General features: G+C 38.2%; 2 protein-coding genes across 3 annotated transcripts in view; one reads left to right on the top strand and one right to left on the bottom strand.

The window, feature by feature from the left end:
• The window catches only part of LOC127799243 (protein LAZ1 homolog 1), a 29,231-nt gene extending 25,192 nt beyond the window's left edge, over window positions 1–4,039 (top strand). For both annotated transcript variants that reach the window (XM_052333083.1, XM_052333082.1), the window contains exons 9-10: window positions 3,039–3,284; window positions 3,389–4,039. In XM_052333083.1, the coding sequence (XP_052189043.1) occupies window positions 3,039–3,284; window positions 3,389–3,676 (534 nt within the window). In that variant the 3' untranslated portion in view covers window positions 3,677–4,039. The remainder of the gene's footprint in view (window positions 1–3,038; window positions 3,285–3,388) is intronic.
• Window positions 4,040–9,432: 5,393 nt separating this feature from the next.
• On the bottom strand, window positions 9,433–14,528 carry LOC127800643 (uncharacterized protein C57A10.07-like). The gene is made up of 3 exons (XM_052335370.1): window positions 13,291–14,528; window positions 10,311–10,435; window positions 9,433–9,832 (listed from the first exon to the last, which is right to left on the bottom strand). The coding sequence occupies exons 1-3, from the start codon at window positions 13,883–13,885 to the stop codon at window positions 9,509–9,511; spliced, it is 1,044 nt and encodes a 347-aa protein (XP_052191330.1). The 5' UTR covers window positions 13,886–14,528; the 3' UTR covers window positions 9,433–9,508.
• Window positions 14,529–16,518: the final 1,990 nt, after the last annotated feature.

The following is a 16,518-nucleotide window of genomic DNA, read 5'->3' as shown; positions in this document are numbered from 1 at the left end:
GCTGCACAACCGTGATAGCTTGGAACTCCTGTGCCAGTCGCGACCTCCTGGCCGTTCGCGTCAACCTCTGGCCACCCATTCTAGTCGTCCGACCAACCCGCATCACCCACTCCAGTCACGACCTTTTGGGCCGAGGACCACTAGCAGATGGCAGCTCCTTGAATTCGCCTGGGTTGCCGAGAATCGTGGCCGTATCTCACCTCCTCGTGCCTCGGAATCAATTCCGAGATTCAATAGTCGTCTTCGTCTTCAAAATTCAGATAGGAGTGTCTCTGATTTGCAACTGAATTGCTGATCAAATCCACCCGCGAAATTCACTGCTCCAATTGTTTGCTCCAGCCAATTTTGTGATCGCTTTCAATTCCCAAAAACACAGCAACTCACTGGGAGTTCAATCGCTACACCCACTCCCGAGTCTAAATCACAACACCCACTGAATCGCTAATACTTCGGATCCCACATGCGATAGCCTTGATTCGGCTATGGCTTCCAGAATTGAAGTGCTCAGCCTGATTCGCTCCTAGATGGTTAGGACTACCAATTCTGTTGAATTCACCGGACCACTCGAATCGCCTCAAGCCCTGCTGCCTCAATCACGTAACTCCTTGAGAATTGGTCGGATGTTGCTTCCCTCCTAGATCGTTGACAATCGCGGCCTATATCGTCAGAATTACTTCACCTTTCCCTTTCGAACCGTCTCACCAGATTTCATCATCGAGAGTCCTTCATTGGAAATTACCTGCGTCCAAAAGCAGTAACCCCGTCCCAATCGAAATTCGTCTGGCTAGCTCGCTGCCGAGATTCGCCTTACCACAATCGCCAAGGGAAACAGCTCACCTCACAATAGTCGCCTTAACTGGAATCAAATCGACAGCCAATGATTGACTGCTCTGATACCATTTGTCATGAACCTAGAGTTTATAACAGGTTTAAGAAGTAATTGGGGAGGGATTGAATTGGGGAAGAAGTCATAATTGAAATAGAACTGATAACAGAATGATTGGAGGAGGAAATGGAGCAGAAATGGGGGGAAGAAATCAGTAGAAAGGGAGAGAGTAATAGAGAGAAACAGAAGGGAGATTTAGAGAGAAATGTAGAGAGGAAAATCAGAGATTCAATATCAATTTCAGCATATCCTATCCCATCCGTTTACATAGCCTTATATAGGCATAGGTAGTCCCTTAACTAATTTCTAACAGCACCCATGTGCTCCTAACAAACAACCAAATATCTCCTAACAAACTAATATAAGCCTATTACAATACTACTCATTTATTATATCTCTATCTCCATATTACCCTTCTAATCCTCCTAGGGACATGACAGACGATTAAGATATTGGGTAGTTTAGAGGTCTCCTTGACATCGCCTCTGCTATGCCTTCAATGTTGAAATACGTCTCTTTTACGGCATCCTAGACTTCTTGTGCCATCTTGTGAAGGATGAAATTTACTTCAACTTGATGTTGTCTTACGGGTCGGAATACTTCTCCTTTGTGGCATCCTAGATCTCTTGTGCCATCTTGTGGAGGATGACATCTACTCCAACTTCCTATCTCTTCAGGATCAGAATACTTCTCCTTCGTGGTATCCCAAATCTCTTGTGCCATCTTGTGGAGGATGACATTTACTCCAACTTGTCTTCACTAATAGTGGATTTATTTTATTGGTATTACACCAGCATCATCCTTTAGTTCCTCTGAAGATATTGCTGACAACAACCCCTTCTTTCAAAATTTTTGAAGGAATTTCACTTTTAATTGCAACAGCTAGGGCTATGACTGTACCATCTTGCATGTAGGCCACATTCCACCATGATTTTTTGTTTGATTGCAGAAAAGCCTTGTGTGCGAATCGCTTGAAGGCAAATGTGTGGACGAAAGAAGTGTCGGCATTTCCTCTTCCACGATTTTATTGATTCTCCTCCTCTATATTATATGACTATGAGATCCCCTTGATGGGAAATAGCGAGACTTCTTGTACAAAGGTAGAGTTCCACGCCAAGGACAGGTGAAAGGAATGACGAAAACATCGAGGGGGTTGGTTAGATTAGAGTCTTGGGATCTCCCAAAGGCTAATTAGGCTTTAATTTGATGTGTTTATTCTTTTTGCAGGACTAGGAAGCATCAATCGTTACAATTTCCATGAGATCAACGTCGAGAGTGTAGTGAGTAGTCATGATGTGGTTGTAATTGACGAGTTTGATGAATGCCTTGATGTGAGACTTCTTAGTGGTCTTCTTAGCTAAGTCTTGCGAATCACCTTCTTAGGGTATTTGGCGAGGCCAATGACTGTAGGGGCAATTGCGAGTGTCGTCATCAAATGACCACATGATGATGGCCTTTCGGACAACGAATTGGCCTTGGAGGACGATCACTACCTTGTTTGGTTTCGGTTGTGGCTGCAGCGATGGCGGGCAAAGATGGAGTTGATCAAAGATGAAGGAGATGGGCAATGGCCAATGATGGCAGTGGGTTTTCTCTCAAGAAAGAACTTCACTGTCTTCGCCTCTCTCTCTCTCTCTAACTATCTCTCTTGCTGAACTCTCCATCTCATCGCTCTGATACGATGAAGAAGTTTGGACTATAAAACTTTTTGCCTATTATTTGGATTGGACACATTTATATTATAAATGGTAACTGAAAAAACTGTCCAACTGTATATTACAAATAACTGTATAATTAATAAAACTGCTATATTTTGTCTAACTGTTTCTATTTCTTGTACACGGTTTTCTACAATGCTAAAGCGCATAAAGGAGGTAGTAAATACTAAACAGGTTTTGAAAGTTGGAAAATCGTCCTCCCTCTCCTTTGTGAATGGCGGCAAGAAAAAACCTGTCTGTGTGTTAATAATAGGTTAAACTAGTCTCTATATGTGAAGTTCTGTGAATATAATGTGATTTATGTTTTTTCTTAATTTGTTTTTCATTTCTGGTTTATCTTTTTGTTCTGTTCCCCCGTTACTGTACTGTAAAATTGTCCATTTCTTATGCATATTGAATGCTTTGGAGGCTTGTGATGTTAAATTGTCAAACAGATGGGTGTTGCTGCAGTGGTCCACCTTTATGTCTTTCCAGCCGTACCATATAAGCGTGGAGAAAGATGTGTGCGTAATGTGGCCGTAATGACTGACTATGCATCCTTGGGAGCACCACCAGATCCGGAGGAGGTTCAAGACTGTGAAAGATCTACAATAATACGCCATTCTCGTCCTGATGAAAGAGAGAAGCGTCTGAATTTTCCCCAGAGCGTTTGTGATGTTGTTGTTGGAAGTGGTGGAATAGTAAGTTCTGTGAACTTTGCTATCTTTAGTTACATTTGTATTTCTTGCCCCATCTCTAATTAATTTTCCTATATTCTGGGCTCTGTTCCTGTGGTATTCTCTAGATTGTAGATGATATGAGGTTCACAGTCTCACATGTTGTGGAGCCAGTTGAAAGGGGAATTTCAAAAATAAACAAAACGTTTAATGAGATATCTGAAAACCTCAAACGTCTTGAAGAGCAGAGAAAGAACTCTAAGGATGATAGTTATCTTATCCCCCTGAACTCATGGAAAAAGGAGTTCCCTGAAATGCAGGATAGCACCGCTGAAGGGAGTGTTAGTGACAGTGGTTTGCTTGAGGTGAAGAGACCAAATTACCAATTCAAGGCAACAGGATCTCAGTTTAGATGACCGTCACCTTTGTTCATTGCAGGACAGGAATTCCCATTTAACTTCTGACAAATAAATAAGTACATGAATTATGAAATGTGCTCGATTGCTTACTACTGGGAAGAAAAGATTTTCTTCTGCACAGCCAGGGTGCTACAGGAGCAGGTACTGATTTTGGCTTAATACCTCTCTGGACACCTTAATTGTAACTCCCTGAAATATTACATGTAGCAGACAGATCTTAGTAATGTACATTCATTGCACAGAAATTCTCAAATTGTGCTCGTCTTCAGAGTAGGTTTCAATTGAGATCTCTTTACATGTTCTCAAATCTGTTGTTTATCTTATGAAAAGCTACCTATGTCTACTTGCCACCCCCCTCTTCCCCGCCGTTTTTTTCTTTTAAATCTGGATTCTTATTGCATCTTCCTCCTCCTCCTCTAATAATATAACTGTTGTATTATCTCATTATATATAGTTTTAGAAGCTTATTTCATTGCAGTACTAATTTGTACAGATTTCCACTTAGTATGACCTAAAATGTGGAGTCAGGTTCTCCTCCTTGTAGGACATGTTTGAACAATCCTTTTTGCTATTGTTGTTGAGGATGACTACATTACGCATAGGAGAAATTATCGGATGGGATCGCCTTGATATGATGATCGAAATAACATGAATTTCTAAAAAATTATGACAATGGCATGTATTACATAATAGGGCAAGCCTCAGTAGTAATGGTAAAGTGGTGATTTTTTTTATCTTCAGAAGTTCGGAAATTTAAGTTATAAAAATAATTTCTTTGTAAAGAAAAAGTAAGACCAAGTATAAAGGTGACTCTTAGCCCTTGCAAAATAAAAAACTTTGTGCATTGAGATAGCTTTTTTAACATATATGTTACAATTTATTTTATTATATAAGCAAATACCTATTTTGGTGTTGATCTCTTTTATAGGTAATCCACCTTTTTTTCTTTTGAAAAATTCTATATCCAATCATCTTTTTTGTTCTTTACCCTAATATTTTGAGAAAAAAATATTTTTACCCTTGCTTGGTGTCATCCATCATCATTGGTAGCCACCTATCATTGCTACCCATCATTGTCGACAATCGCGACAAATGCAGTTGCCATCAACTCTTTCAACAAACGCGATCGCCATCAACTCCCTCGTCGCAGCTGCCATTAGCTCCACCTCTCACCCATCATTGCACCCACTTTACCCTCTTTCTTTCTTTCTTGCAGGCATCGCTCCCACTTCTCTTCTCCATCTCTTTATTTCTCTCATCGGCATTCCTCGCGGCCGCCATCATCGCACCCAAAACCAAGGGTTCAAGTGCAATGATGTGCGATGATGGCGACTGTAAGGAACACCGATGGGAGAGAGAGAGAGAGATAGAGGAGGGAAGTAGGTTTGGTGGAAGCAATGCCAACGAGAGAGAGAGAGAGAAGGGAGCTGATGGCGATTGCCGGCAATGATGGTCAAGTGCAATGATGGTCGACGATGATGGGCCATGCAAGTGGGATGGTTGTGTATAAGTGTATTTTTGAAAAATAATTATGCAATTGAGAAGGTGACTGTGGAGAGTAAAGAAATGGTTGCAAATAGAATTTTTCTTTTCTTTTTAATTACATATTTTTTAAAATGATAATTGTTTCTTCCAGCTCAAAAGGGAGGCGATCGGACATGAGTTCCCGACAGTAGGGAATGGACTTCGAGGAGCAACTAGTACCTGCAAGCACTCCGACACTTAAATAAGTAAAAGTAAAATGTCAGAGTATCAGTGGGCTAGAGAAGAACATACATTGACTCTAGGAGAGTTGGTTTATATAGAAGGAGGAGATGTCCTCATGTATGCATGCACCGTGTGTTTATAGGGTGATGGAACTAGATATCTAACGCCAATGGGGCTCTCTGATGGTAACATGGTACTAACGAGACCCTCATTAATATGGATGAGCTATGCTATTAATGAGGATGAAATCTATTATTAATGAGGGTGAGATTTTGAGCGAGCACGAGAATATCCAACATGCGATTGAAATGATGCTATTGCAGGTTGGCGCGGGGCCAAAATCGAGCCAAAGGCCAAGATTGGGCCGTGGGCTGAGATCAGCCTTAAACGGAACTTGATTGGTCATGGGCCAAGATAGCGCTGGATTGGGCCAGAGACTTGATTTGAGTCAGTACAATCCAATAATATTGATTTGACTTGATTTTATTTTATTATATTTTTTTATGTCCATCCATTTAATTGTTTTAATCTCACAGAATAAAATTAATGTTCCAATTTTTTATGTACATGCCATAAAATTAGTCTTCTATCATCGACACATTCATAACACATTCTCTCCTTGCAATAAATATCACTTTACGTGACAGGACAGGACATGAGCATGAAAATATACCGCGTGAATCTTGTAATATGTCTTACGTCATTTTTATGATCCAATATATAAATTTAATAAAGAGTATAATATATATACTTTTTTTTTGGTTTGATCTATTTTTAAAGACATTTTTGTATTTTAAAATTAGTCTTGGATGTTCCTATTATTGACCAAAATGACATAATATTAATTAAATTATTTTAAATTAAAAATTGAATTTAAATAAAATAAAAGACAAAAAAAAAGAAAAAGAAAAAAAAGTTGCTAATTGTTTCCAATTGGTGGAGAACTGACCGTGTCTTCAAAACTGACATAGAATAAGGGGAGAGAGAAGTAGAATTCAAAGAAGAAAATAAAGATAGAAGTAGAATTCAAAGAAGAAAATAAAGATGGAGAACAAGAAATCAAGGTTGAATTGGCCAAAGTTTGTTATAGATCTTTAAATGATTTGGAAAACCCTAATCAAGATAAAGATGAAAATTATAATCTATTGTCATCCTTAGAACAATTGATTTCGATTATCACTAAGATGGAATGAATCTAAGATGAGTTTTGGTGTACTTCTCTAATAGAGCCCATCTAAAATTCCTTCATCAGATACATAATCAGATTAGATGCTCCATCTTTTTTTTTTTTTTTTTGTGGGCTAAGATTAGATGTCCCATTTTAATGTTATAAATTACAATTTGTCAAAATAGTACATTAAAATGCTATAAATTATAATTTTCAAAAGGGTGGTTTTGTCATTTGGTGTGCTATAACAAAAGAAAAATATGTGTTAATATCTTCGCCCTTTTCTCAAAATTATAAAACACAAGAAAACAAGAGAGAACTAACTCCATCGTCATCTCAATTTAAGCTAGCAATTTTGTAGATGGCCAGTCCATGGATCTTCTAGCAAAAAGAAAGACAAACAAATCTTGAAAAAGTCTAGAAAGTCCGACGGACTTATCGATTGCCTTACCAAAAGGGGGCAAAAAGCTAATTTTTACCCCGCCCACTTTGCAAATTTGCAAAGTGGGCCACTGCTGCTCTCTCTTTGCTCGCTTATCTCCTTTCCATGGCTACCGCCTCGTCGCCGTTCTCGCCTCGCCGCCTCGCTGTCCTTGCCTCGTCGACCATCGTTGAGGCGAGGCAAGGACAACGAGGTGATAAGGGCGAGGCACGATGACGAAGCAACTGCCATGGAAGGGAGATAAGCGAGCAGGGAGAGAGTAACAGTGGGCAGGGGCAAAATTATATTTTTGCCCCCTTTTTGTAAGGGGCTCGGTAATGCCGCCGGGCTTGTAGAACGACTCACAAATCTTATATTGTCTTTTTCTTATATATATATATATATAATGACTTAATCATTAGATTTTGCGAGACCCTAAAGTTTAAATAATTCTCTTTAACATTTGTAGTACCATGAAAGTTATTTTACCTCTTACTAGAACTAATTTTGTTTTAACATAAACTTAAAATTTAAATTGTTGCTTGATATGGTCCTTTCTTCCTTTTCTGCCATGCTATTTTTTTAGATCATTCTAATCTTGTGGTGTGTGAGCTTGTTTTCTTGGTGGGTCCTCCAGTTGAGTTCTCCCCCAAGTCATCAATTTCCTCTTGCTGCCTCTGTGCACATACAGGTCAGGTTTGCCTTTTTTTTCATTTTCCCCTTCTCTTTCTTTTCCCAGTTCATCTCTTTCCCCTGTGATGTGCATACGACCATCTGACAGTTCCTTCCGTCTAGGCTTCCCTCCTTGGAAAATGCTAGAGAGTTCGACGGGCTTATCAATAACTTTATCGAAAGAGAACAAAAAGACAATTTTGCCCTCACGTCATGTTCTCTCCTTCCCTTCCCATGGATTTGCCTCGCCCTTGCTGCTCTCGTCCCCCCGCCATGGTTGCCGCCCTCGCCTCGCCCGATAGTCGCTGCATCGTCAGCGACGATCGACGATGCGAGGCGAGGTGGCGAGGGCAACGAGGCGACTGAGGTGCGGGCGGTGAGACGAGGCAAGGGCGGCGGCGATGCTAGGGCAGCGGCCATGGTAGGGGAGACGAGAGCAGCAGGGGCGCGGGCAATTTTATCTTTTTGTCCCCTTTTTGTAAATCTCTTTGTGACTCTCTCTGGCTCTGTAATGGAGCTCTCCCTCCTTTCTCGTCAGCTGGCCTAGTATTGTAGATTTTGATTGTTTGTGCCTTCATCAAAATTCTTCTCGTCAGCTGGCCTAGTATTGTAGATTTTGATTGTTTGTGCCTTCATCAAAATTCATCGTGGAATGGGGCTATCTTCCGCGATTGGTGGTCTTTGGAATTGATGGTTTCCACTCATTTTTCTAGGAAGTTCTAGGATTTTATAGTGGTTTTGGTCTGGCATATTTCCTTTCGCTATGGTGACTTCCATTCTAGTACCGTGAAATTTGGTAGTGTACTTTTGCACCAAATTTCATCGCGAAATGGGATTGTTATTGGCAACAAAAGGATCAGGTTGAGTTCTTTATCCCCATTCTTGCTGCCCTGTCTCCCTTTCCTTCTTATTGTGCCATTCTTAATGTCTTTTGGTGGCTCCGTCTATCCAACTTTCCCTTTTGCTACCATGTTGACTACCCTACTACTATGGATTTGGACCGATTGCTCCTGCCTCATTCTTTATCACGAGTCAGGGCAATCTTTGTTGATTGGAGGCCTTTACATGTGATAGGTTCCCATAGGGTAGGACTGTTCTGTTTTTCCTTTTGGCCCTTTTCTCTCTTTAGGGGCACCAGATTGCCATTATATGCTCACCTCAGTTTCTTTTTGCCATCTGTTTGAGGCATTTTAATGAGAGCCTTGCAGCTCTCTATTGTTTCCTATTTTACTTTGTTTATCCATTCGTGTAGTTTTCATATTTGCTAGATATGCCCCTCCCTATTTTTGTAAACACTTAGCACTTTTTCTTGTTTAATGAATTTTTATTTAGAAAAAAATTAGAATGTTAGGTAATTTAATATAATATTTGTTAACCAAGATATAGGCAAAAAAAAAAAAATGAAATATAAAAATCATTTCAAACAAAAATATTTTTTATTGTGTTTATTAAATTTATCTAACGACGCTTGAAAAAAACATAATGTGACTTCTTATTTAAATTTTTTTAGATAAATTTCTCTCTCATTTTCAGATAAATTTATTTTAATCTTTACATATAAAAAAAAATAACATATATGTCATTCCATACATTCTAAAATATTTAATAAACAGTTTGATAAAAATCTTAGAATGCTTTTTAATCTTATTTTAATTATTTTATATTTTAATTTAAAAAATATTTTAATATTATCTTAATATAAATTTATTTTTACTCATTTTAACAAACGTTAATGAGAGAAATTGAGTTGAGTGTGGAGGTGGAGTTGTGGTAGCACGTTGCATGTAGGATATAGGACGTAGCATTGCAGACTGACTCAAAGATAGAAGACAGAGAAGTTAAAATGTTGAGGTCAAGACTACTAATAATAAATCCAAGGAAGGGGTCCTGAATATGGAGCTACGCCACAGTATGTGAACAAACCTTCAATTTCAGGACAGCCATGAGGATAAGGGATCGATCGGTGGAAAGGATCTCGCCCTAGTTTCTTGCGACGAAGAGAACCCGAGCACCCATATGGGTCTAGCTGAAATTGAGCTCTCACAAACGCTTCGCCTTTCATGGCCGCTTCCCTTGAAGTAGGAGAAGCTGGGGTGCCCCGGTACAAAAACCTCGCCTGTGGAAACCTGATTGCAGAACGGTGCAGATGCGCAAACCTCTCCTCCTTAAAATCATAACTGATAAGCTGACATCAACATCAGAAAAACACAGGATTATTGTCATGACTCAAGAACAATTAGGATCAAAGGCAACTAGAGTGAGATTGTTTAACTCTGCTTTTCGAAGCAAATATGTCTCTGAAGAAACAAAATTCAGAACTAGAATTGGCAAAACTATTTACCATAGGTGTCAAGAGCAAATATACATTTGCCACATAGCAGAAACAGAGTGAATGAGAGGATTTGGTAAGCAATTTGATATGCTAAGTGGTCGCCTAGGTACAGGTTTTCAAACATTTACGCAGTTTGTTGTCAAGAAACTATCAATGTGAAGAGAGGGTGTTATCTGACAGTGGTGATGGATTAAGCATTCGCAGGTAAAAGAGGAAAGTTTAATCAGCCAACTAGCTTAAAGCAGATCTGGGAGAGGATTAATAGCTTTCGGTTAATACCTTAGTGGATCTTTTTTTCATCAGCTTCTCAAAGTAACAGAGGTAGACTTACAGTTATATTATGAGGGTATGCGCCAGTAAGTTCCCTGAACCGACAAACACTGAAAAGAAGATTCTCAAAACTGTCCCTAGCATGTTCTTCCGTGAGTGCCCTCCATCTCACACTTTCTTCCTTGCCTACAAGGACAAAGATCAAAGGAAAACCAGAGTTTGAAGAGTTAACAGTACACAAAACAAAAAATTCAATACAAAATCAAGGCAATGGAAATGAGGCAAAAATCATCTACTACTTTGCTATTCATTCAGCTGCAATTGTGAAATAAATATTAGACTAAGTTTGATTAGAATTGTTTTCCATTGAAAATGTCACATCAATGAAAAAAATTTCATGCTTGCATGTTTGATTTCTTAACATTTGCCATGAAAAATTTTTATGGTACAAAATATCAAAGCATGTTTTGACCCATTTTTCATAAAAAATTGTAACTAGGGAGAGGTGGGAATTGTTTCCCATGAGAATGAAAAATATTTTCATTTTCCATCTTTTTCCAATCAAACACACCCTTAGAGCTACTGAGCAGTTAAGCTCGTCTTGCAGCATAAGGACTTCAGTTCAAGTTAGCTGAAGCAATATAAGTATGAGAGAATTGATTTGGCACTTTACTAACAATTAGATATAGTAGTAGAATTCAGTAAACCAAAGGCCCCATCTATCAACAGTAAGACGTAAAATAACAAGTCAATTAAATCCTGATTATTTCAAGTACACAATTGATTCTTGTTCTTAATTTCACGCAAGTACTTGCAATCTTGTTTGAATAGCCAGCATAAACCACCACAACAGATACAAATACCTAACCACCAAAACCATGAACTGGGCAGGTGATATTGCTATCGCCATTTCATATATTTTCTGCTTCTGCAATTTCCCACGGTAACATCATTACCCAGGCTTTGCCACCATCAGTCACACCAAATTTAACACCACAACCACCAGCAGTATAACTACTTAAGTCTTTCAGATCATCACCATTGATTACCAAAATAAACATGCCACTGCTATCAACGGACTGATTTTCACTGTTATCAACGGACTGATTTTCACAGCCATTTTCTTGTTGACATGTCGCAACCAGAAACTTTTGATGAAGCAAAGAACATTTTATAGTAGCAAGATGCATACATCAATAAAGGTACAGTGTATACCTAAATAAATGTCCATTGATTCCCATGGAAGCCGGTAATGATACTCAGGATACTACAAACATCTCAACACTTGTTTTTCCCATTAAAGGAAAATTAAAATTCATACACTTTCTTTTTCCATTCAAGGAAAATTAAAATTCACACAGTTTTCATAAAATTCTGCAGTTAATGAAGAGTTTCTTTATCCATTTAAAGTTGAGTAAATTTCAATTAAATTCCCTACGGTTTAGATCAATTTTATAGACTGGTTTAGGTCAATATACAACCTATTTGCTAAGCAAGGGTAAAGTTGCAGACAAGACCTTCCCAAGAGCCCGCAATGCAAGAGTCTCATGCATTGGGTTCACCCTTTACCTTTACTCCTTTAGTTTAAATGTGTTATTTCAGGTCTATTTTTTTTTAAAGGAAAAATCAACCCCTTTTGTCAGTTTGGACTTTGGAGCTGCATGGCATTATACTATTTATCTAAACTGCGTCATTTTGTACTTGCCTAAACCTTTGATAAGGCTTATTCTCTCTATATACCCTTTTCCATATTGTTCTCTCTCTCTCTCTCTCTCTCTGTTCTATTTATGGTGAACATCTTTCTCTCTGTTTATGGTGAACCCATCCCATCCCCCTCCCCTCTCTTATTTATTTATTTTCCTAGTTTTTTTCATCAATAAAAGGTTGTCATCAAGAATAACCCACAAGTCATCAACAAAGGCACCATGATCATACCCTCTCCTCCACTTCTGCCACAGTCCCACCGTCCCCAAAAAGCAAAGTAATAACACTAATAACAGTAAAACCTACTATTACAAATTTTTATATAGTACACACACACACACACGTGCAGGCTCATGTTTTGAATCAAGAACATAAATTATGATGAAGTACTGATTGCTAAAAGTTACTGCTTCATTACAAAGCAAATATAGGCAAAATAAAAGAAACTTTATTTCCCAATCTTACTTTGGGGAAAAAAAAAAATTCTATACAACTAATCCATATGTTGGATCTAGTTGTATCAAAAAATATCTTGTTTCTCTATCACTAATTGAAACTTCTTTTGTCTCCACTTTCCTGCACTTTCTCATAAACCAAATAGACCACTTGAAACCTTGCTGTTAATGTGAATTTTCTATGGACTCACGGAGGAAAAAAACAGTTGAAATCAACTTAACAGAATGAACCTAGGTGTTACCTAGCAAGAGGAGGAACCAAAAAAAAAAAAAACAAAAAACAAAAAACAACAGTTACAAAAAATGCATACATTTATCTATTCAGCACAAATGGGAAATAGCCCTGGGAAACTACAAAAACTTATTCACATTTAAATTACTGTCCCAGGAACTGTGGCAGAAAGATGCCTATGGGTAAAAAATTGGCATCAACTTGAGCTAAGAAAACCACAGCATTCCAAGGAGAAAAGTATTACCCCTTTCCCTCCAAAGGGGAGGGAGGGAGGGAGGGGTAATGAGTGGTCTCATTCAGCTATGAAAGTTATACTCCAGCATTTCTTCATGTTAGCCCCCTTGGCGCTTTAATGATAGTTACAGCTTAGTTATCAGAAATTAAATAAAATATATCTTCAGGTTAGTTACAAGAACACCACTACCTCATTTGGACATATGGGTTCAAATCCAATTTGAGAATCAACCATACATATTGAAATGAAATAATCAATCACCATGGCTACAAAGGCATGCATATGCAGATTGTGAATGGAAGCAATAAGTCTAATGCCCTTGTTTTAACAAGGTTCTTTCTAGTCAGTTTGTTCATAGATCTCAAATGCTTTTAGAAAACAGCCAATAGAAACGAGAAAAAAACAGGTAACTCACCAAACCATCCTTCTGAATCAGCAACAGCCCAGTAACTTTGTGCTTCACTGCGGGGCCCTGCATCTTTCCGAGTCTCACCACCACTAAATAAGAGCAGGGCCTCATTGTCTTTGGCTGCAATTTCTACTCCCTCCTCTATATGTGTCACAAAACTAGCTGCTTGGCCTGGATGCTTCTGATATGATTGCAAAAACCAAGACTCCTCCTTATCAACTTTCTCACAACTAGTACTAGTATATATTGAATGCCCTGCAACCATTACAAGATTCCGAAGCTTTGCGAATGGATACGTATTTGAATCATCCATTCCTGATTTCCTATAGTTATTCATCAGTTTGTACTGGTTTTCATAACGAACTAAAATTATGAGAATGGTGATCCCAAATGATAAAGAAATGAAGGTGACCATTATAGGGTGCAACCTGCAGTAGTAATAAACACTGTTTCCTATAGATTTAAGCATTTTGATGGCATGAAACAGTGAACTTTTGGGCTTTCTGGCTCTTTTGAGGGTACTAGACTCTAAATCAAAGTCTCCTCCTTGGTAGGCATGGAGAGACTTGGGACTGCTTGAACCAAATGAATAACTTTTCATGACTGAATAATTCAGTTGAAGGGTGGCAGGGGACAGGGAAATCAGACATACCCCGATGCAAATTTACACAAACTCATCAGTTAGATCGTGAGATCTGATTCAAAACGGTACGGAAACGATCCCCAGAGAGAAATTAGAGTGAGACATCAAACAAGATCATAAATTTCTCAATGAAATTAAAACATTTGTTAATCCAAACCCAGAAGGCTTATTATTTGGCAGAATGGAATTGATAGGATCAGTGATTTGGGAGGACAAATCCAGCTTAACCCAGAAGAGAATTAGATGGTTTTCCTTTGGTCGTTTGACAACTTAAAAAGCATAAGATAGTTGAACTCTTCAGGGAGTATTATATGACGAAACAAGAAAAATCATTGTGGATTCAACTTCAGAAAATGAATCAAACGATTGCGGACCAAAACCTCGTTGTACGGAATATCAGAGAGCAAATCCAAAGACTCATGCGAGCGAGAAAGCTTACTGAAAGAATACGACTGGTTTGGTAATAACGTGGCTCCAAGTATGACGATGGCGAACACGATTTCCAGAAGTTTCCCGGGTTCGGGAACCGCTAGTTTAGCCGCCCCAGAGAGAGAGAGAGAGAGAGAGAGATTCCTAGTGATGACCCTGATGATTGGGAAATTTTATCCCAACCCACCCACTTTAACGTAATGGATAAATTTATAGAATTTTAAAAATATAATTATTTATTCATGAACTCTTAAATTATTATTATTTTTTTATTAAATTTTGTTCAATAACAACCATCCATCACTCATTACATCTTGCAAACAAAAATATTTATATGACTAACAAAATTTAGGAAAATTTAACAAACACTCACTGAATTTTAAAAATGTAACTAGTTGCTCACTAAATTTTGCTCAACATTAACTATTCATCATTCGTTACATTATCGTCTGATCTTACAAATAGAAAATATTCACGTGGCTAATGAAATCCAAAGTGGCTTAATCAAATCCTTATTTTCAGCTAACTTAGCTTCGACGACTACGATTGTCGCTGACCCTTTCACTACCACCACCTCGCCTCACCGCCTTGTTGCTTGGTGCCTCATTGCCTTGCTTCTCGCACACCAATTGCCGTTGTTGGAGTAAGGGAAATGGGATAATGAACAAAGACAGAGAGAAACAAGACCCTTTCTTCGTCGCCACTACCATCGCCTTGATGCCTAATGCCTCATCGCTGCATCACCTCTCCATGCCTCATCTCTCGCATGTGAACCACCACTGCTGGAGTAAGGGAAAGGGAGATAGAGATAAAGAGTGCTGCTGAGTTGGTCAAAAATAAGGATTTAATTCAGCCACTTCAAATTCTGTTAACCATGTGAGTATTTTTTATTTGCAAGATCAAATGGTGATGTAATAGGTGATAGATGGTTGACGTTGAATAAAGTTTAGTGAGTAGGTAGTAAAAATTCAAAGTTTAATGAGCAAATAGTTACATCTTTAAAGTTTAGTGAGTGTTTGTTAAATTTTTTCAAATGTCGTTACATGGGCATTTTTCGATTGCAATATGTAACAGGTTATTATGGGTATTTCTCGGACCATTTCTTATGAGCTAGACTCGACCCAGCAAACTGACCCAATCTCTTGAAGCCCAATAGGCCCAAGGTCGAGCTTGTCAAAACAAGGTCACACGTCGCTGAGACCTGAGCTCAAACCGTGGAACTGAGCGAGCTCCCAGCAATGCTTCAAACTCACTGGCTTAACTATTCAGCTCGCATAACAACAAGACCGCGAAAAAATCGGAGGCAAGGACCCATCTATTTTATCTGATGCGAACCAAATCCCTGGTAATGCGAAATCCACTCCCAATTTTATGGAATTGATAAGGACACTTTTTCCCCCGTGACATTATCCTTCCATTTACGATTTTTATGTAAATTGTAAACACTTTACACTATAAATAAGAGTTAAAAACACCATTGTAAAGGATGGACAATACACTGTTACTTTGCCAGAATAACTAGAGAACAGTCTTGAACTAGACATCATTATGGCCGAACCACGTAAAAACTTCTCTATGTGTGACTCATTATTTGTTTTCATTTGTTTATGCTCTTTGCATTTTGTGCTCATTTTTCTCATTTGCGGGCTTACGAATCATAGTTGACCAACTTGGAACGTCGACACAAGTGATGGATGGATGACATTGAGCAAAATTCAGTACGCAGATAATAACAATTTAAAGTTCGGTGAGTAAATAATTACATTTTTAAAATTCAATGAGTTTATATTGAATTTACCCACCCATAATAGAACAAGTAGGGTAAGTTATAGTTAAAGATTTGTTTAAATTATATTGATTATTTTTTATTTTTAAAAATAATATTTATTCCTTTTAGAATTAATAAAATATTAAGATTAACTATTTTATTCTTACAAATTAATAACTTTTCCACTCTATCTCCCCTCAGTCTCATGCATATTTTTTTTTTCTTTCTTCTTTTTCATTTATGGCAATCTTAGCCTTTATTTATCTTTAGCAACTTATAGTCGATAGAACTCGTCGATAATTCTTTGTTATTACCTAGTCTCTTTCTCATCTCTTTCCCCTAAAAAAACAACCACATTATGCGATGGGGTTTCCAATTAGATTCGATTTGGTTT

The sequence above is a fragment of the Diospyros lotus genome, chromosome 4 (genome assembly GCF_014633365.1).
Source record: "Diospyros lotus cultivar Yz01 chromosome 4, ASM1463336v1, whole genome shotgun sequence".
Lineage (NCBI taxonomy): Eukaryota > Viridiplantae > Streptophyta > Magnoliopsida > Ericales > Ebenaceae > Diospyros > Diospyros lotus.
This window is presented reverse-complemented; position numbering and strand designations above follow the sequence as displayed.